The 22,128-nt window shown below is 41.5% G+C and overlaps 1 protein-coding gene across 1 annotated transcript in view; it reads right to left on the minus strand.

The window, feature by feature from the left end:
- Positions 1–13,703, minus strand: part of ANTXR1 (ANTXR cell adhesion molecule 1) — a 111,315-nt gene extending 97,612 nt beyond the window's left edge. The window contains exons 1-4 of the mRNA XM_056321710.1: positions 13,223–13,703; positions 3,981–4,052; positions 3,062–3,133; positions 437–518 (exon numbers count right to left, since the gene is read on the minus strand). Of these exons, the coding sequence (XP_056177685.1) occupies positions 437–518; positions 3,062–3,133; positions 3,981–4,052; positions 13,223–13,374 (378 nt within the window). The 5' untranslated portion in view covers positions 13,375–13,703. The remainder of the gene's footprint in view (positions 1–436; positions 519–3,061; positions 3,134–3,980; positions 4,053–13,222) is intronic.
- Positions 13,704–22,128: the final 8,425 nt, after the last annotated feature.

Below are 22,128 nucleotides of genomic sequence, written 5' to 3' on the forward strand. Positions count from 1 at the left end.
CAAACAGGAGATGGCCAGAGCAAGCAATAACTTTTGGGCAGCATTATTTGTCTACCAGCGAGAACATGTTAGAGCCATGGTCTCAGCTCCCACCCAACTCTAACAAGCCTACTACAGCACCCATGTAGGACTCTGGGCAGCTTTCCACTCTTTGTGAACATGGTTCCATGTGGGAATGCAATGTCAGAGACTTCTGCCTTGTCCTAAGCTGAAAAAGCTGCTCCCCCCATAAAAGCTGAAGGCAAAAGAAAAGTAGCAGGGTTTACAGCTCCCTTTTACCGGATCCAACACTGTGTACACTTCAGTGTGTCTATTGCATAAAAGGGAAATAGCCCCAGTTTTGTACTAGACAATTATTAACCAGATTCATTTGTTTAACATTTCCTGAGGAGCACCCAGACACAGTTTAAAGGCACTATAGCATGCAACTAGTTACCCTTTCAAATCCTTCATGCATGTATGTGTCACCTCCTGGAAGGACCTTCTGCAGCTCTTCTAGACCCTGACGTATCTGTTCCCTGAAATGAATGCAGATGCACTGTTAGATCCAAGATCAAATTTACCAGGAGCTGATATCCAGGTGAAGAGATGCATGGTAGAACTAGATACAGAGAGGGGGGGAAGACTTTAGCCAGTGTTTATATAGGCTAAAGTAATGTCTGGGTAGATGCCTTTCTAAGGATGTGGAAAACAGAACACTTGGGCTGCCGGTGTTCCCACAGCCTGGGGAAAGCATCACAACAGCAGCATCTCCCAGGTCAATATCCATACATTTCTTTCTAAATACATATTCCCTGTGTAACCCTGGTCAAACATTTGATGCAGAGCAGCCCACTTGCACCTGGCTCACGCCTCACTTAGGCTCTCTTGACATACAAATGTAATCAAACACACACAAAAAATGAACCAATCTCAAACCATCCTGGCAACTCCTGTTTGTTTGGACATTACACCTTCAGTTCCTGTTCAAACTGACTTTAAGATTAAAGCCTTTCCCAATAGTTTACTACAATTCAGGGTATCTGTTTCAATCTTTTTAGAAATCCCAGGCACAGTGACAGATCATCTGCAGGCTAAACGGGATGGACGCCCCTTTGCTGTTCCATTGAGCTGCAGGCACCAAACTCTGGAAGCCAAGTACAGGTCAGGAGTCTTTAATACCAAGATAACACCCTGCAATGTGTGGGGTGTATCTCTGAGCAAACTATAAAAACTCCATGGGAAACCGATTAAGTCACTGCAATTCAGGACCATGCTGACATTGTAAGACTGAACGCCAGAAAGCAGTTTTGTCCCTGCATTTTTTAACTACCTCAGAAAATCCAGTTTGTGTGATCACAACTCTATCTCATGTTTGTGAGGCTGACTGCAGCAGGGCATCAACATTATCCAGTCTACAGAGAGGTAACTCCCACAGGGGAAAAAAAAAAAAAAAAAAGAGTATCTGCTTTTCCAGTAGGTTGAATTATCAAACTTTCAAGAACTCATTCTGTACCTCTGACATCCCAAACTAGTGAGACATGGAGCTTGTATATCATACGTGGGCTAGGGACAGACATTTCCTCCATTCAGCTACCCATGCACATACCAAGCTGAAGCTGAATATAAAATAAAGACCATTTCCTGTGATCAGAACTATTTTTTCAAACATGAGCACTGAAATTTTGAAATATAAAATAAAAGTCTTTAAAATATGTCAATCCAATCCCATTAGAAGCACAGGTTTTCCAAAAGGGATATTAAGCACCCATAACCTTCACATTCAGATGCTGATACACCACATGGAGACAGGGGCAAGGTAGAAGAGGTTTTGCCACTGCTCCAGCTTCCCAATTAAGAAAGGCCAGTGTTAACTAAAGCCTACACCTTGTTTGTCAGTCCTCCAGTAAAAAACAGCAGCTCTCCAGTCAGCTGGCTTTTAGACTAGTACCATATCAATATCCTGTTCCCAGTCAACATTTCTAGGACAGCTGGATAAATACGAAATACATTTCCACATGGGAAACACTGAAGTCTCATAGCTTAGAGCCTTAACAGACTAGAGATCTTTGCAATGGGGTGTGCTCACAGGGTGGGAGACAGAAAGAGCCAGGGAACAGGTTCTCTTCTGGCCTCAAGTTAGATATGGTTCATTCTCTTTATACTTATTGCTGCAGTAAGTGGCAAGAGATGCTTAGGCTGGCTGGGTTTAATGACATTTTTCATGGCCGGTATGTATGTGGATTGCTCTTTAGGAAAGCGGCCAATTTCCTATTCATTCCTCTATAGTATGTTCTGGTATGCAATTTCATAGACATCCAATATGTAAAACACATGCTGACTTATACAGTCTTCACATGTGTTACATATATTTTTGCTCCACGTGGCAATGAAGTTAACAGAGGAAGCAAGAGTGATTAAAGAATCTCATCCAGCTCTCCTTGAAGTCAGAGTAAAAAAAAATAAAATCCATCCCGTAGATTTTACTGGGATTAACTTAGGGATCTACAGGGATATGACGATATGACAGGAACATGCTTCAGAAACATGGCAATCAAACCAGCACTTCCAGAAAATATACATGCTTGCAATCCACCCTAAACACTGTCTGTCTATAACATACCTTCCAACCTCCAAAGAAATCATGTTCGCCTCTACCTCAAGGGTATGGATATCACCTACATCTTTCAAGTTTATTTTTATGGGAAGGGACTTTCACCTATTTGTTTGCAGAAGAAACTCCCTAAGGATGTTTCAAAGGCAGTAAGGCTCTTGTCTAGCAAAAGCCTGAAAATCTGTGGAAGGCAGACTCCCTCAATGAAAGCAGTTTGAGTCAAAACCCTAATTGCTGGCAGAAACACATTTAGAAGTTAAAATTAAGATGGCAACCTCTGCCTTAAGAGACCTTAACGCATTCTAGCAGAACAAGTGTCACATGTGAAAATGGGCAGGCAATTCAAACAAATTCAGAAGCACAAAGGTGTCACAACACTGCTCACAGTGGACTGGAAATCATTGAGCAAGGAAGGTGAAAAGCTACAAGGACACAAAAGCTGCTGTGCACCTTTAAACCTCTTCTTACCTGTCTTCTGTTAACCTCATTAGAATTGTCCCTCTAGTTGAAAAAACAATGAAGGACATCCTCAGCTGAGGGCTGGAGAAGGAGAGGAAAAAAAGTAAATTATTCTGGTGGTCCAGACTAGAGCTTACCGTATGCTTAACACCGAACACAGAGATTGCTATCTATATTACCACAGAATCAAAGGACGTCTGGGTCAGAAGGGACCTTAAAGATCATCTAGATCCAACCCCTGCCATGGACATGGACACCTTCCACTGGACCAGGTTGCTCAAATCCCCACCCAGCCTGGCCTTGAACATTTCTAGCTGTTACAACTCCACAGGATGAAAGACAAGACTAAGCAGCAAAAGGTGCTTTGCCTTTGGCCTTCCCAGTCAAGGCAAACCATGAGGATTCCTTCTGATATGTAAATAGCACATGCATCATGACCTTAGGACTGCTAAAGCAAGAAAGGCTTAAGTGCATCCTGGTACCCCCATGGAGACGAAAGAAGGCCAATTTTGTTTATCATAACACATTCCACCCATGGGCCTGGGGGATTTTTCACCCAGTCTCAAGTCACTCAGTGCCTGAAAGCTACAGCCTAAGGCCTCTCCCTGCAGACCCAAACTCCTGTACTACAGGCAGTAGCCAGCCGTCTCAGAAACAAGTGGATTCCTTCCCCACAAAAATACAATTTGATCCATGGAAGTCAGGCAGGAAAAAAGGAAAACTATTAGCTTATCTGCTCCTACATGACAGAAATCTGGGGAAAAGCAGTCAATGGGATAATCTGAGAAAAGCATTAAGAAGTCTCTCCCCCCCAAGTCCCCTGGTGGGAAGCAGCATGTGCTACTTGACTGTGACTGAGAGTGTGTCTCCTAGCTGCTGGCACACACACCCCTCCTCGTTCGCTCATCTGCAAAGCAGCGCTTCTTACCTTATGAACTTGCGGGCCAAATGTTCCACAAAATGATATATTTCATTCCAATGGTGCAGGACACTTCCTGATCTAGGGAAACAATTATTACAGGCGATATTAGTTTAATTGCTGCTATTGTAGTTTTCCCAGCCTAATGTTTTGTTACACGTTGCTCAGCTAGTCATTCCTTTTTCTTTTGTTTAACACTCACTGTCCACACTGTTCCTTTAAAAAGATATTAAATTGTAAATGGCATTTCCTACTTAACTTCGAAAAGCAGGAATAATTTACACTCCATGCAAGTGTCTGAGGCTACACTTGGCAATAACATATGGCAGTTATGCTAGACCTTCAGCACAGCCTTAAACAAATAAATCCTGTATGAGTGAAAACCCATCTCTCTGCACAGTATTTTAGATTAAATCCACCAACTCACTTGCCATACCATTACGCAGAGCTTTTAGCTCAAGTGTATTTTGAGAATAAAATGCAGTTGGAGGAACAGATTATTAAACTTCTCTACCACTGTGCTACATTCTATGAAAAGTAAAACCCCTTAGGTCCACATGCCAACTGTCCTGGCTAATTCATTCACACCCCAGTTAAAAGCAAAACAATTTAATTTTGCATTGCAGAAGAATAAACCATGGACTATAATAGGACTGGATTATTCTTCTTTATGCTTTAAGAACCAGGAAAAAATTAGGTTAATCAGCATCTTTCAGCATTAAATGCCCCTCCTAGCATGAAAACTTCTATGAACACTGAAATATTAATATTGGAAAAAATTCCTTCCTAGAATCAGAAAATAAATATGTCATCACTTATTTAATCCATTGAATACAATTAAAATATTTATAAAGGAAATAACCATTTTAGTTTTAATAGAAGCTTTAGTGATCTGCAGCCTGAGGAAGAAAAGATGAGCATTTGAGAAGAGTGGGGTTTTTTCGCTTCACAGAAAGAAAAAGCATCAGACCTGACTCTGTTCTACCTTAGATGTGAGAATGCCAATGAACAGCCATGAATAGATTCACCCAGGCACTGCACACCTGGTACCCGCCAACCCCAGCCTGGCTGCAAAGAGCATTACTTCACTTCCTATAAGCATAGCAAGCATGCTAAACACATTGTGCAGGTCATACACGTTTCCTTCCATTCTCCCCACACCTGGTTTTTATTTGCAGCCATTCAGTAAAAACTTTGGCCTTACCCACTTGCTTCGTGATACCTTAAGACATTCTTTCTCTGTATGACCCCAATATATCCAAAGACAACCTTAGATGACATGCAATGAGGACCCTTGCACAGGTACAAAAGCATATAGACCGTCTGGAAAAACAGTGAATTCTCCAGCTCTTGTTGCACAAAGGAGTTGATACCAAATGCACTTTAAAGACAACCTTAAGGGCTCCCCAGTTTTGTCCATGATTCTAAAGGTCAGATTGCAGTGGAGACTTGATCATAAGCAAATGTTAATTGTGCTTCAGGGCTCTCTTTCCTTTCATCAGACAAGGACTTGAAATCATGACTTGTTCTTCATGCAAATAGGTACTGGAGAGGGCCAAAGAAACACTAGTAGCAAGGGTCTTGACAAACTGATTAAACCACACAGACAGTGGGAAAATCGCTGTCTTAGAACCGATGAAGGGCAAGGTACATCAGTACTTGCTTTCAAACAAGAAACAACTCCCGCTGCATGCACACCGCAAACTGATAGAACGTAGACATGCCAAGCTCAGCCCCAGGTGCAAATTCCTCTGAGATGTATGGAATAACTCTGAGACCCTGAATATGACAGGCACTCCACTCCCATCAATGCCAAACAGCCCAAATAATTTCCAATAACTGGCCTGGAAAATAAGTATTTATTGCCTTTTACGGTGAGCTGTAAAAGAAACACTTGACTTTATAGCAATGATTGCATCAGTCTCTATAAGACACATGAAGCCAAGGCTTTGTTAACCATAAAAAAATTACTGCCTCCTTCAGTGAAATGTATGTTGCTACAGACCATATATCCACCTCTCAAAAAAAGTACACCTCGTTAAAGTTTCACGTCTCGTCAACCATCCAGTAGCAGACATGTGAAGCCAGGACCCCTTCACACATATACCCTAACCAACCTCCTCCAGGCCATCAGACAACACAACCGTACTACACTTTATGTTAAGGGAAAACTTAGCGCTCAGCCTCTGCCAGTACAAAGCCCTAACTAACCCCCACCTGCAACAGGACACTGCCCTAGAAGCTACGGTAGCTTTCAAAAGTATGGTTATTTCTTCTCCTCTGAAGAAAAGTTGATCGTCACTTAAAATTACTATTGCAGCAAGGCAGCTGGGAATGAGATCCAGCCACAGAGCACATAAGGTATGTAGGTCGTCATATAAAACTCCTGTCATTTTCCATGGCTCTGAGAAGTCATGCATTTTTTGAAAACAGCATTTGCCAGAATAAAGCTGAAAAACCAATAGCTCAATTCAACCATGTGCTAGTCAATAAGTCAATAGCACATCCTGCTTAAGTGTTTGCCTTTGCAACTGCTGTTCCACCAGTTTTAAATTGTTTGGGCAGTTTTTTCAGGTATGCAGTGCCGTTTAATTCTTCACAAAGCATGACTTCAGCTCCTGCTGCACCACCTCCCCTTCATCATTCTCACTCTGTTCTCCCGCCAACAGTCCCATCTTTATGCCCTCTGGAACAAGCCTCCAAGCATCTGAAGTTACAGCTTTTTTTCTGTGAAACCTTCCTACACATCTATGAATGTACAAAAGGAACAACCTGAAGTTCAAGAGCTTGTTAATGTTAAACACCTATTTTAAGGAGACTTCTTACCATTGCTACAATCATAAAAACAAACCCTTTCTATCCCACAAAAGGATGCTTTCTGCTTTCACTGAAGTAGGGCAATTGGAATACTCTACAATCCATTTATTCTCATCTCTACCAAAGCAAGCTATAAAAGGGTCCCAAAATGAAGGCTCACACTTTTGCTGACCATACATTGTTCCTTCTAGCGCAGCAAGCTTTCCTCTGCAGCTAGACAACTTGCAGCCTACTTGCAGCTAAAGTCTCCATCTACTCAAGCCCAGCTGCCAGTGGCTATAAATGCCCAGGGTCTGCATTTAGAAAAAAGTACTCCTCCAATACATAAAATACATCTTCTGAAGCACACTTCAGATTTCCTACAGTCTTCACTTGGCATAAAATGGACAAAACCAATAAAACTAACCTTTTGCAGTCAATGGAAGGTTTGAAAAACCAGCATTAGCTTACAGTTTTCAACTCCACAGCTTTCAGCTGTGTTACTTGGAAGCCCTGCAGTAAAAGCCACTTGTCACTTGTAAAGCCTCTCATAAAGCAGGCCAATACTCTGAGCAGGACAAGCATTTCTAAAGCCTAACTGTAAGGCAATAAAAGCCAAATTTAAAATCCTTATCTCTTCACATTCCCAAAGACAAACAAGATGATCAGCGAGCCACCACTTTGCAGCTGAATGGTTGGTTGATGCTACAAACTTGCAGTTTAAGAAAAAGCTCATCGTGAGGATGCCAAATTCTCTTGCTGGAGAAAAGTCTAATAAATGGAAATTAAGATTAAGTAAACCATCATGCCTTTAACAAGGGAATGATACATTCTGTGGTCAAATGTGATGATATTTTCTACATCTAAACTAAATGTAAGGGTAAGAGACACTCCACACAGTTCTCCAGCCACAGAGAGCCGCACTCTGGCTAAACCTACCCTCCCGCAAGTACTTTTCTCCTACTCACTGTGACAAGATGCACCATAACCCAAAGCTGCAGCAACTCAAACCTTCTTACAGTTTGTCTGTCCTGCACTTTTTAGACTCCTTATTTCCATTTCTGTCACTGCACCTTCCCAAAACACCCGTGATTTTATTTAGTTCACAAACTGGAAGAAAACAGAATCAAGCCCACAAACTCTTATACAAAGACTTCACACCAGTTACATGCACTGCAGCTGACAGAAGTAGACACCTGATTCAAAGACTGATGTCAATCCAAATTATCCTTAAACTTCCACAGTTTTGGACTAATGTCAAGAAGTCTCATAGCTGCCAGACGTGGCATTGACCCAAAAAGTTTTGCAGCATCTTTTTATTGAGCTCTTTAAAAAATAACACAAATGAGCCAAAAAGTATCCTTTGTCTTTGCAAATACTTCAGGAGGAATTCTGAAAATACTACATAACACAAAGATGTTACAGAGATGATGCAATTCTTTGAGGAAATGTTACTATCTTTTACCACACTTCACATAAGAGAGTTCCCCAGAGATACTGTCAAATGTTTGAGGTTACAGGGTCTACAGAAGTCCAGTTCAGAGATTCTAAATCCAATCTTAGTCCAAGAACATTCTTCTCTCCCTGATTGGCAGAGGATATTTATAAAACCAATGAATAAACAAGTAACCATGGTCTGAATTTACATTGAGCAGTAGATGAAGCGCAGAATGCTGTGGGCACACACTTAATCCTGGATGTAAGACAGCTCCCACCCATCCCTTTTACCAAGGAATAGTTAACCTTAGATTCACCACTGGCTAAAAAAACCCATGTACACAGGTCTTGACAGGTAAGGATTTCACATGCTAACTTAGCTCATTGCAATTGCATGCCTACATGCCTACAGTGGACTTAGGAGTTAATTACATTCCTTCAGGCAACAAGTAAAAAGATACAAGAATGCACAAATTTCTCCACCCTACCTTGCTAGCATCCCTCAACCCTCATGCCAAAATAAAAACTACGCCTCCGTATACTTGCAGCTCCCTGCCATCCAAACCAAATGCATACGTTTCTCTGGATCTGGATTCAGGCCTGTGATTCCAGAAAAACAATCAAGGAATCACTGACTAAGCCAATGAAGATCAGAGATTGTTTTGAACCTATTTCTGCAGGCACTCTATTTTACATTGCCTACTAAAGGCTTGTATTTCCTCAGATTGGAGCAGCTAGATTATTACTCAGCTCTGTAAGGGTCCTGTGGTTAGGGCTCACATTTCCCAAGGAAGAAGCGGTTCACGTAGGTCAGTCTCCCTGCCTGGCAATGCAGTGTCTGCCTGCTTTCCATCCCACTGTGCCCCCTATATTCTTCTACACTCTGAGTGTAGATCTGGACTTAGTCCTGTTTAAGTCATGGTAACTACAGCTACTAAAGCTAGATTCAGAGAAGCAACTATTAGCCTCTCTAGAGCAGGAGCTTCACTTCAAGACAACTGGTTAAAAATAGATTAGCTGTCTGGCTGAATAACGAAGGGATCACAGGAAACAGCTTGGATTACTTGCTTCATTTTGCCAAGGATCTTTTAAAGCCAAGTTTTCTTTCACGCATGTATGGTTCCTTGTGTGTTTTCTGCACATGGGTATAAAATGCCTACTATTTGCACACAACAGGCAACAGCATAGGAAATAACACCTTTAACCTACAGAGGATGTAACAAAAGATTACTGAGAAGACTTACTCATCGTTATTCCTTTCTCCCTACCTGCAAATAAATTAATCTGTGAGCTGCCTTTAAATATTCCAGCTGTGCTCATGGGAGGTATTTACATACTACAGCAGTAGATACCATGTCAGGTAGGGGCTGGGTCATAGTCTTCATTAATTTGTCACCTGGATGACATATTTAGAATAACTGGACAGTGTCAGCAAAAACAAATGTTGGCTTTTTTTATCAACATCTCACTGCTTCCTCATTCTGCCTTCTTAATGAAGGCCCTGAATCTTATACTCAGGCTGTAAATTCTGTGGCACCATCTTCTGCCATGTTTTGGTACCATTCAGTCTACGGAAGCCTCAGCCCATGAAACCCCTCAGCACCACAGTAACACAGAAGGACATGCCATCTAGGACCTCTCAGCAATTCTCCCAAGACAAACTGGCCTTCGCTTCTACAACACTAGGCTCATCTTGGTATGACCTCCACTTTGAGATGCTCAGCATCCTGTATGACTAGATTCTGCATATAACCTAAATGCAAATAGCATACTACTATACTCTAAATAACATACAGCTTGAGTTTTAGCCCTCTCCACCTTTTTTTGATTTGTTTTGTTTTGCTATCAAAGCACAAGAAAAGTGGATTAATCCAGTCTTAATTCACATGAATACAATTCCTTCAGTGAACCTGTTGTCAGGCAGCTCAGAATTTCAAGTTAGGTGTTTTCTGTGTGTGGTACTATTTTTATCCTTTTAAGTTTGCTGCATGTCAAACAATGATTCTCCAGAGAGCTGACAAACCATTGTTTCCTCCAAAGTTGGGGCACTGCAACAACAACAGCGAGACAACTTCAGTTTTACTTGGCAAGGAGTTTGCCCAACTCAAACCGCAGTCCTCTGGGATGTCTTTGCATCACTTTGGGAACATTACTCTTCTTGCCCGAGGTCCAATGGTCACAGCATGAAAGGCCTTCTCTAGTGCTACCTAAGCTGGTGAGAACTCTTGGAAGTGATAAAAGACACGCAAGTGCACGCACAGAGATTAAAGATGCTATCACACCCTAGCAAACATATCTGGTACCATTCAAGCTTTTGTTCTGTTTGTTACATGCACATCAAAGCTGCGTAGCATAACAGGATTATTTCTTAATGGCTGAATACTGGCTTTTCTTCTCTTTCTTGACCTGCAGAAATGGGAGATTTGCTTGAGGTCCTCTCAGCATGCCATCTGCAGGGCGTCACATCTCCAGTTGTCTGCAGACAGCTGGAGGAAGCCTGGTTTCCCTTCAACAGTTCACACAGCAAGTTTGCAGGAGTCTTCTAAAGGAGAATGTTGCAGGGAGCTAAAGCATCACTCCAGGAGAACAGCCTCTAACACGTGCCCCTTCCTCAGTGGGCTACGTGTTCATGTTGAAGGGGTTTCCTGTGGGCAGAGTGCGCTTCAGGAACCAGGTCTGTGACAGGACAGAGCACAGTGCAGCAGTTGGAACACGTCCGACAAGATGCACGCATCCAGGGCGCTAAATGGACAAAGTCACTGAATCCAACCAGGCACTGAGGCAAAAGGGTCAGTAGAGGGCTCTAGCACTAGTGACTGCCAGGGCCGTGTTTATTGTTTTTTATACTACTCCTTTGATACCAGAAAGTAGGTTGCTTAATATTTTAATGGCTTTCTTCCACCACTGAAATTAATATTTCATTTTTAAGAATCTACATGTCTTCTCCTTCAGTTTTCTTTATCACTTTTAATAATTTTGATCATTTTTAGAGCTATTGCAAACCTGAATCTATTCCATATCTGTTCCATAGTTTGCCTGGAGGCCTCTCTCCACATTCAGGACTGCAAGCAGCATTTTTGAAAACATTCTCTGGACAATTAGAAGGTAGAAAACCCAGGCTAAATAAGACACACGTTTTTTTAGACCTTCATCTTAGCCTCTAAGGAATAAAAGAAAGTTTTAAAGCCAAAGGATATGGGATAACCTACTCGACCACAGTAAGCCTTTCATCAAAGTAAGGCTAAACAATCAGGTCCACAGTATACTGTACACACTAGTAGCTTAAACACCATAACTCTCCTCCAAATTCCACTGGTGAGCAAGGAAATTTTTACATCAGATCCAGTTCTTTTCTGCACTAGAAAAATCCCTGAAATAGGAATCCTGCAACTGTCAAAGCAGGACTTTTTGTTGAATACCTTGATACATACACCAAGGTAAGCCTGCCTACTTGAAAGTTTGTGCCAAGCCTCATTTCCACCTAAATTCATAATCTCTTGAGCAAGGCTAGAAAGTCATGCCTCTGACTAACAGGACAGCACAGAACTTGAAATAAGTGGCTGTTAAAATCATGTTAGCTCAGAGGTATAACACACACAACCGTCAGATTTGAGAAAACCTTCAATCCTGCTTCAGCTTTCAGAGAAATACAGTTTGTAAAAGCTGTCTGCAGTACAAATCATGCTCCATTGGTTTTGGGTGGGTTTTCTTCTTTTACATGTAGCAATAGAAGTATTCCGACTAATAACTGAACAGCCAAAGCAACAAAATGCCCTAGACAGGTATATTTTTCCACTGAATAAAGTAAAAGAAAAAAAAATACCTTTCCCTTGGAGTGTTAGGACAACTGGCACACTAAAGGAGCCAATGTCTCAGTCTTACATTTTACCCAGTATTCTGTAATAAAGTGTTATGTAATTCCAAGTAATTTATACTAGCGGAATGTAGGAGCTACTGCAAAACACTCAAGAGGATCAGTCAGAAATCTTCATGTGTGAGCACTTTTGGCAACTTGCAAATACTTTCCTGTCTCTGAAATTTATGGTTAATAATGTCAGTACCATGGCTCTGGCATGCATATACTCCAGTATTTCCAAACCTTTGGTTCAAAATAACTGTTTTTAATCAAGAAAATTAGGAGAATCATTTTAGCTAGTACTTTTTAATACTTTTGCGTAAATTGTTGTATTGCTTCAATATGAAACTTTCCAAAGCTCAGCACATATCTGTTTCACATTGCTCCATCTACAACCTGAAGGCCTGCAAAGAAGCAAACTTACCAGTGCCAAGAAGATGACACTATCACAATTAGTGATGAAAAAAGTGAGATAGGTAGTCATCTTCAGTATAAACAGTCAAAATATGCATTTGATTAACAGGAAACAAAGAAAGTGTGACTCAGTGTAGAGAAAACAAAGCTCTCCTTAAATGAGCACTCTAGTCCTTTTCCATCACAAGGGCTAAAATCAGACCCTTTCAAACGGAGTAGCCACCTCTCAGAGCTGGGTCTTTACCTGCAAGTTTTTGCTCTGGAACATACAGAGCTAAGGAGCAAGCGGTAACAGAAGCAGACCTCCAGGCAGGCGAGCATTTCCTCCACGTTTTCAGCTACAGAATTAATGCCTTTAATAATAACTCTCCAACCCCTGCTTTCATGAGTGCCTCAACCTTCACGGTTCACAGGGAAATCAGAGGTGATCAGGGTGCTGCCCTTCTCCCAACCACTCTTTTAAGAAATTGCAGGGTCAAGTACACAATAAAGCTTCTATATCAGCCACAGCAAAACTTACAACAATTCGATTTACACAGCACAATGGGATTATATACTAGACCTACCAAAAAAGTTACCACAACGAAAACAAAGCCAGAGTAGTAAGGAGTTTTGCAGGTCCCTTGGGACACAGGGACTTCTACAAAACCAAAATCCAAAGAAAACCTCCTTGGTATCAGTATATGCTATTCCGGTTCATACCTAGAGAAAGATTTCTTCGAGAAAGAACAGAGTAGATCTGACTTACTTGTCTAGAATGAAATACAAATCAAATCCTCCGTAACAGGCAGGACCACCATTCTCTCTCTTTCCACCTTGTCCATCACAGGCTAGCATAAAAGTTGCTAGGAAGAGACATTTGAAGCCAAATCTCAAGATGCTTTGCTTTGCAATGGCCATTATATCCACAGAGGAGGAGAAAAAGAAATCTCTTCTTCCAAGGCTCCTTTATTTCACAGGTTTCTCCACAAAAGCCATTCAATGACCTTTAAATGTATATGTGTATATTTTATTCCTTAAAACTCCACTTGTAACAGTTGTCCTCAGGAATTGCAAGACTTTCCCCCTTGTTTCCCTTGCACTTCTGTTTCTTGGTTTCAGATTTCAAGATGCACAATACTGTATTTCACTTTTTTTTTTTTTTAAAGGGACTTGACCCTCAGTCTTACTTGCAGCTCTCTGAAAGCAGCACCATTGTTTTGCAAGAGCAGGAGCAGCCTTCTAACAAATCTTGCTTTGTCACAGACTCCAGAAAATACAGGGAGGGTTTGAGGGTTTTTTTTCATTCCTTAATTATTATTGTTATTATTAAGGATGGGAAGTTTTACTTTTCCCTTAGCAAAAAAAAGCTCAGAGAATGCCACCTTGTGGCGAAAACTCAAGCTGACGGGAGTCTGATTTTAAGCACATCATTCGTGCACCGACTGTACTAAACATACCACAGCAGCTTTAGGTATGATCGTAGAAGTCGTTTTGCTTACAGCAGTCACACAGCACCACGCCGAGATATCTTTGTTTCCTACGTAGGCAACATCTGAGTTTGAAGACTTTAAAAAACCTGCAGTAGCTTCACAAATGTTAAAGTGACAAGCCACACCAGGTTTCATCCCTCGTATTTTTTCAGTCACAAGAAACATCAAGCAGTGTCTGTGCCTATGAAACGGGCTTCCCCCTTTTACCATCCTTAGCAAACTCATTTCAGCCACTAGAGCCTAAACCCTCCTCCTTCCAAGAAAACTTGCTGGCAAATTTAACTTCAACTACATTTGTATTTTTTGTCTCCTTCTACAAACAGCACCAGAAGCTCTAAAACCTGAACAGGACAGCTCAAAAGCATTGTCCAGTCAAAGCACCACCACCCCCATACCAACAGGAGCTAAAGTAGAGATCCCAGAAGCAGAGGCTTCTGGCCTTCCCTCTCAAATCCCCTCAGGTTGTAACACACCTGTTCTCTGAGTGTAACTGCTGCTTAGCAGAACAGCTTCAGGTGTTGCATCAAGTGCAGAGGGACCAGGTCAGCTTTCTGACGTGGGATGCAAGTGCACTTTAGTCAGGCTTTCAAGCTGTTCTTCATTGCCTAAAGAGTTAATTTTGTCTTTAAAATATTCTTAGCAAAAACAATCAATCTGAGGAAAGATCAGGAAGACCAGCAGGGTAAGTTTCAAGAGAAAATGACAAACAGCATGACGATAGACTTTTGACAGAAGTGGAAACATTGGCATTACAAATTAGTCGGGCACTTTGCTGCGTTGATGATTAAAATTTTGGGAGTGTTCTCCCTCCCACACCTGGCTATGCTCAGCAAGTACACCAGCTCCATCTCCTCTAATGTGAGTAATACAGAGAGAGACATGGACAAATGGTACCTCCTTGGTCCTGATGTCAAATCCTGATCAAACCTCAAGTGGAGATCCCTTGGAAGTTAAAGCTTCTCTAGGGCTAGACAGGAGCATGATCAGTTGTTTAATAAATGGATATTTTGGGCTTCCACACCTAAACTCAAGAGAAGTTGGGAGTGCAGGTGTGAGTCTTTCAGTTACCTCTTAGTCTGAAAGGAGAGTAGTAATACAGCTCCTTACTGCATAGGCAGAAGATCCATGTCAGGGAATCAGGCTTCCTACCATGAACAAAAATAAAGCACAATGTCAGAGAGGTGTATGAGAGGCTTTGCTGAGGTTGTTGTGATGCTTCCCAAACTGAGGGCTGGCACGTGCACCAGCCCTGGGTGGGCAGGATGTGAGGACAGGTGCTGCTTTTGGGGTCACTGTGAAAACGGGAGGAGCTGCCACCTCCTGGTCTACATATCTGGGTGATCTGGCCCTTCAGTACTGTGAGTTGGTGTCTAAGTGCAGGGTTGTGCTAGGTGAACAAGTAGGGTCTGGTGATTTTGAAGTGTTATATGGATGCTCTGAAGCAAAAATGTTTATAGTTATGAAGCTTGAATTGCCCAAACCCTGGGGTTATGCAATAGGTCAGTATTTGATTGCTGTACTGCCCTAAGGAAGGGGATGAGACTAGTGTGTGGATTCTTCTTTGGTATGTTAAAGTGAGTGGGAGGATGTAAAAATAGGAAGGGTAGAAGAAAAGCTTCCTTTCTGGGGACTGATATGCTGTTTTTGAGAAATTTTGGAAAAGTACTTAGGGCCAGCCTTAGACCTGAGGTATGGCTAGGACTCCTGCCACAGCCAGATAAAGTATCTCATCACTTGTCACTAGCTTTTGACCTGTGTCTGCCTAAAGATGAAAAGCAGATTGATTTCTTCCATTTGTCTCTGACTGGCCCTGAGATAAACAAATATGTAGAGGTTAGAAAAGAAAAAGGCTGTACCTCAGGAAAATATCTTTGGCCTGAAGCTAGCAGAGGGAAAGGAGGGGGAATGGAGGAAGAGATCAGATTCTATGTAGCTGTAGATTCAGGCTGACAGAAGGCCCAGGAAAGCTTGGGAAAAAGCCAAGGAATGAGGCATCAGATGAAGCTTAGAGCACTCTGAGATGGAGGTTGCTGCTGACAAAGTGAAACACCATGCTGTAACACTGACTTTCTTCAGGGCTAGTCCTCTTCATGTGTCTGTCTCACAAATGTGTCTGTTCATGATCTGGCGGTAATAGCAGCATCAACACTCTGAGAAAAGCAGCTCCATAAAAGGAAGCTCATGTGAGACACAGGACTGGAATTGTCCACAGGCACTGAAATGTCTGTCTGTTCCTCCCTCACTAAAAATGTTAGAAATAAAAATATTATGAATACTATAGGGTTTTGTGTGAAAGACCTAACGACTCTTGGAGAGACTGGGTGTGCTGTATTCTTTGTGCAAAAGAGATAAGAAGTAAAGTTTTAATTGCATACAGCATACATTATATATACATGCATAATACATTATATATACATGCATACATACAATAAAAAATGCTGGTTAAATTGCATACAGCACTTCAATGGTTAATTAAGCACCAACTGATGCCCTTGGTGTGTGACTGGAATTTGTATATGTAAATGATGGGGGAAGTGGTATCAGTAGGTTTCCTTGTTTTATCATCTAGTCCTTTACGCAACTTTTTTTGGAACTCACAGCTTGGAAGAAGCTGGTTCTGTCAGTCTGTGGTAGCAGAGGTGCTGCTGGTAGGCGAGGCATAGCACAGGGTGGGTCTGTGAGCACTCACTTGGGAGTCTGGGGGTGGTTCCCTTTGGCTCGCAAAGGTCTGATCTGGATGGTGGATAATGGCTTCTGTCAAGATCTCAAAATCGTGTTCGCTGGCTTTCATGGCTCTGCAGGAAGCTGTTGCAGCACTGGATGGATAATCAAGATGTCACAAATTGCCTACACTGACCAATGTTATTATCACAAATATATTATCACTGCACACGAACTCCTTCCATGTCGTCAGTGTAGCCAGTGAGTTTAAGGACATGTCTTTATCTTCAAATGGTGTAATTCAGCACAGCCCTGCTAGTATTAGCAGAGCTACACTGTCTTATGTGGTATAGAACAGATGTCTCGGTATGAGTTGTCTGCCTTTACATTTCAGCTGTACAACGTGTAACTCCCGGCTGACACCCAGTGGCCAAGGAGGCTTTTTTCTTCCCTGGCTTGCTCTATTTTTTCAAGAGATCAATAACACCCTTGTCTCTTGCTTTTATGTGGTTTTGCCTTGCTTTGATTTTATTTGTGTCTCCTGCAACATGTAAGGCAGTATTGCGTCATTTTTCTGGTCATTACAGTTCATTCCACTGGTGTTTTTTTTAACAAGGGCTGCTATAGGTATGTAACCTCTTCCTGAAGAGGAATACTAAGCTAAGTATACAGATGAAAATATAATGCTTGTAATGTATTAAATAAAATAGGAGAAAATATGGTATAGGGAATATTTCTACCACAATCTAAAGAAGGCCATGCATTTGCCTGCTTTTTAATTTCTAAATTAAAGCCTAAAGCTGCCTAGGAGCAGGGGCGCAGCCAGATGAGCTGTTGTCCCCTTTGGTTAGTGCCGTAGGAAAACAGGGCTGTGTAATAAGGCTATGCACATCCTGGCAACCTTCCCTCCTCTGCTCAGCATCACATCTATATTGCTTTTGTTTGCCTTTAACCATTTCCAAGCACTCTGCCAACACTAGAGCATCCTTGCAGCACCTCTGCAGGTGTGTCTTTTGCATTCACTTACAGCCAGAAAAAATGCAGCCCAGTTTACTCAAAGGGGCATCTATCATTAGTGGTATTTTTCTCTCTAATTGAATTTAGACAAAGGTGATCAGCCTGGTTCCCACTGATCTGGAGTTTGGAACAAATGTTGAGGAAATCATTGGAGGTTTCCAGTTTTCAGCATTTCTGAAAATTGGGTGGCTGACTTTGACCTCTCTTCTTAAATGAAATCACTCTGTTAAAAGTATTTTCTAAGAACCTGAGCTCAAAACTCTGAATGCTCTAATGACCGAGTTCAAACCACAGCATAGGTGCCTGGATTCTCAGTCCCCTGTGACTCACAAGTCCATCCAATTTGATCAGATATTTAGACAGCAGTAATTAACCCCCTGAAGAAATTAAAGTTCATGAATTTTGAAATAATTAAGTCCAAAGTAACAACAATTATCTAGAAACATGCATTTAACTTTTAGACAGCAGTAATTAACCCCCTGAAGAAATTAAAGTTCATGAATTTTGAAATAATTAAGTCCAAAGTAACAACAATTATCTAGAAACATGCATTTAACTTTGAGCAAGTGAATATGCAAACAGCACTGATGAAGCACTGTTTGTTTAAATGAATATTAGGATCTTCTGCAGTTTGGTTTCCACTGGTTCTAAGGCAAAAGGATAAGCACACACGCCCAGCAGGAGGGAGCAGAGCTGCACAGAATGCAAGATTCAGATTTACTGACTGAATTTCACGTAATCCTATGGGATTTAAAAACAAATCCTAGGGTGTTGTTGGCTTTGCAGTGTCTGACCTGCCTTTTTCAAAGCGCTGTAAACATGGAGAATGTGACCATTTATCTATGAGGCAAGACATTGTATCTTAACTGATCCTCTTCTTCCTCGAAGACTTTTGTTGGAAGGAGTTAGTTATACTGATGTGTGCTCCAGCCTGGAGTTTGGACTGGAGTGATGAAGGGAAAACTTCTCCCTCTTCAGCCTGCACCGTGTTGTCAAATTATCCTGCTTCTAATCACGCCTACAGATCTCCTTTGATTGAGTATTGCCTACTGTCTTCAGTACTGCACTTATTAGCACATGCTTTAGATTTTATGGGACAAAATGCGGAAGAGTATATGCAGAGTGCAACTGTGATTCTTTAAAATCCCAAATCATTGCATATCAGATCCTGGAAGATGGCTTTGTGGACATCCACCATGCACTGCTCTCTGCCATTAAATGTCACCTGCCGGACCACTGTAACCTGCCTCTGTGCGGGAGGATGGCAGGGGCTGGAAGATTTGTAGTGAGGTTGTTCTTGCTGTTCTTCAGAACTCTCATCCCAGCAGTGTGAAGCAAATGTGTACATATGCTGTGGGGGTGTGCTGGCAGGCAGAGACTCTAGGCTGGGGTAACAAGACCTATAACAGCTCCAACAAGCAATAAAGTTTCTATTGAAGCATCAGATTTATTTGAGGCCTTGCCTCAACTTTGTTTCTTCAGACTGCTTGTACTACAATTTTGCAGTAAGCAAAAGACGGGTATTTTTGTTGCTGCTGGGGAGTTTCTTTAGTTTGCTAGGTGGCTGAAGTTTCCTTTTCTTTTGCTTGTGTATGTTTGGTATTAAAGAAGCACATACTACTACTAAAAAGTTTTTTCCAGTCCCTGCTGGAAAGGGAGTTAAAGAAATGCCAATATGAAGGCAAAGCGGGGCATGACAAAAGCTGAAAGATTTTGTTAGGATACTGTATGATGACTAAAAATAAGCAAAAATCCCTCCTAAACTTCAGTTCTTCTTTCTGTCATATTTAGCCTCAGCCTGAGCAAAATGAGAACTGATGGTGTGTGAAGGAATTAAAAGAGCTTGTGTAATACCAAAAAGGAAGGAGACTAGCAGCAACAAACTACTGTCTGTCTCCTCTGCTAGGACTGATGTATGCTAATCCAGATAATTCCGATGCTTTTGCCTGAGATGTGCCTAAGTGAACTCCATATCCTTTCAAACTGCTCACAGAATAAAGCCTCTGGGGATCAGTGAGAGGGAAATAGAAACTGAGGGACATTGCATGGCTGGTATTCCTCTTAAAGACAGATTTGTATTCACCTGGATAACCCAGGCCACCCTGTCCTTTTTGTTAGAACAGAAGAGCTCAATCTTATTTTTAAAAGCTTTGAGCAACAGTGACCTTGCCTTGCTGGAAAAAAAAAAAAAAAAAAAAGTACTTTAATTCCCCTTGAAACTTCTCTACTCTCAAATGTTTGGGACTGGCTTCTTAGTCTCTAAAGTTTTGATTCTTCTATGACAGTGGCTTGACCATGTAACATATTTGAGTTTAGGTGTCCGCTGCAGGATCAGGGAGGTGAAAACCGTTGCTGGGTGACAACAGTCCCAGATAAATGCATCCTTCAGTCCCCACTTGTTCAAAAAAAAAGGTTAACTTTGTAACAGCAAGTTTCATGCTGGATCACAGTAGATAGGGGATTGTTTGTCTTCAGCCTAGCACTGACAAATCTGACATAAACACTTTGTCAAATGCCCTTGTTAATTCAGCAGAAACATTACTGTATTCCTAGCTTGATTCATGTCAAATTTATACTACTGGAAGAGTGGACATACAGACACTCCGAGACTAGTGATCAGTAAAGTGCAGACTCTTTCTACACGTCCCTGGCAGCATAAATGGAATAAATCTTTCATCTCCTTTTATGGTGCCATTGCAGCGTTATGGAAGAAAAACTAAGCCTGCCTGTTTTTCATCTTCAAGGCAGAGTTAGAGGCATTTGGGAGGAGACAGCTGGGAATCTTGCACTGTCTTACGTGGATCAATAATTGTGTTTATATTGCATGTGCATCTTTGAAGCAAAGCTCCACCCACCAGAGTGTTCAATGGGATACCTCTAGCCAGTCCTTGCTATGCACTGGAAAAAAAAAAAAAAAAAAAAAAGGACTCTGTTTTAGCAACAGAACAACTCTGTAAATCCTACAAATTACACTCCTCTTCCCTTGAAAAGGGCAAATTTGTTGCATTGTCCTTCTTTCTTTCTACCTTTCAGGCAACATGAATAAAGATTTTTCATGCGAGACATCTTTCCCTGAGAAGGGAAAGGACGTTTTAACTCTGTATGCCTTATCTGTACTGTACACACACTGGCGCTTGCCCACCCCTGCGGGTGTGCCCTATGTTAAGAGCAGACTTTTTTAAAAGAGCATTTGAAGGGCTTAAGAGGGGTACAAGACATGCAATCAAAATATTTTTCTGGATGGGTTCACAGATGATAAAGAGTATAGGAATAACAAACTACCCAGAGTTCATTGATGCTAAACGTCTTTAATTGAAAGATACGGTCACCAATTGATCTGTTTCAGCACCTGAATCATCAAGAACAAAACTTTTGAAGAGGAAATGTGAGGGAAGAACAGTATCACAGTTGGCTTTGTGCAGCAGCTATTAGGCAGCTGTGCTTAGTTCAAGAAAGGCAAGATTTTCAGGCCTACGTATTGGCGTGACAGTAGCTGAAGCCCAGATGTTGCAGGACACCAAGTTTAACACATGGTAGTCTTTGACCTATGTGTATTGGGGTCCTTTAAATACAAGAAAAGAAAAATAAATTACCCTAAGGTCATACCTAAGATGGTGTTAAGTGATCTGTGCATTGATTGGCAGCCTTAATACCCAGCATACTGCACTTGCATTTTTAACCAAACTGAGCCATCTCAAGTATCAAAGCCACTATCAAAACAAGCAACTAGTAGGTGGAAATGCTGCTGTGTCAGAATGCAACATCCTGTGCCTGATCTGTAGAGCTCTTTCTCATGACAGTGTTTACAGACAATCAGCTTGCGTTAGGGCTCAGAGTACTTTGGCGCTTCAGGATTAACTCCTCTTAAGTAAAACTTAGTTCCTTTATAGATATTTTAAAATAATTTCTTTTTTTCCCCCCCACAGTACAAGAAATTACGTTGCAAGTCATCAAAATACGATTATGGCACCTGCAGCAACACACCTGATGTACACTAGTCTCCATAGCAATAGCTGGCATTCCACAACAGTGCATTCTTATTGCTCAGTTTTTAATAATTGCTGCAATAGAAATATTTGATATGTATGACTGAAAGATTCTTTTGCAGTCACCAAACGCAACTGGATCTTTAACTGAAAAATTAATGAGCCCAAAGACATGCTATTCAATAGTCTTTTGGTTTTCCAGTACAGAGGGGCACTCTTACACTCTACACTGTTAGCACATATTTCTCTGCATCAAATGGTTATGCTAGTGCTAGTCAAGAGGCCCTATCCAGCTTTGATGTTATCAAAGGATCTTACAAAGTGTAGGTCCTTAAACTCCTAGGTAATGTGATCATTTCACCTCTGAAAAACCTATAGGGAATGAAGCAACTTGGCTCAGTACTGTGAAACACAAGTGTTTGTTGGGATTCCTTGGTAAACGTACCAGCAATCTCTGAACTGAAGGACAGTGGTACTCAGGACTACCTTTTTTCTTTACCTTGCCATTACAGATGAGG

Source organism: Falco biarmicus, chromosome 18, assembly GCF_023638135.1.
Source record: "Falco biarmicus isolate bFalBia1 chromosome 18, bFalBia1.pri, whole genome shotgun sequence".
In the NCBI taxonomy this organism is placed as follows: domain Eukaryota; kingdom Metazoa; phylum Chordata; class Aves; order Falconiformes; family Falconidae; genus Falco; species Falco biarmicus.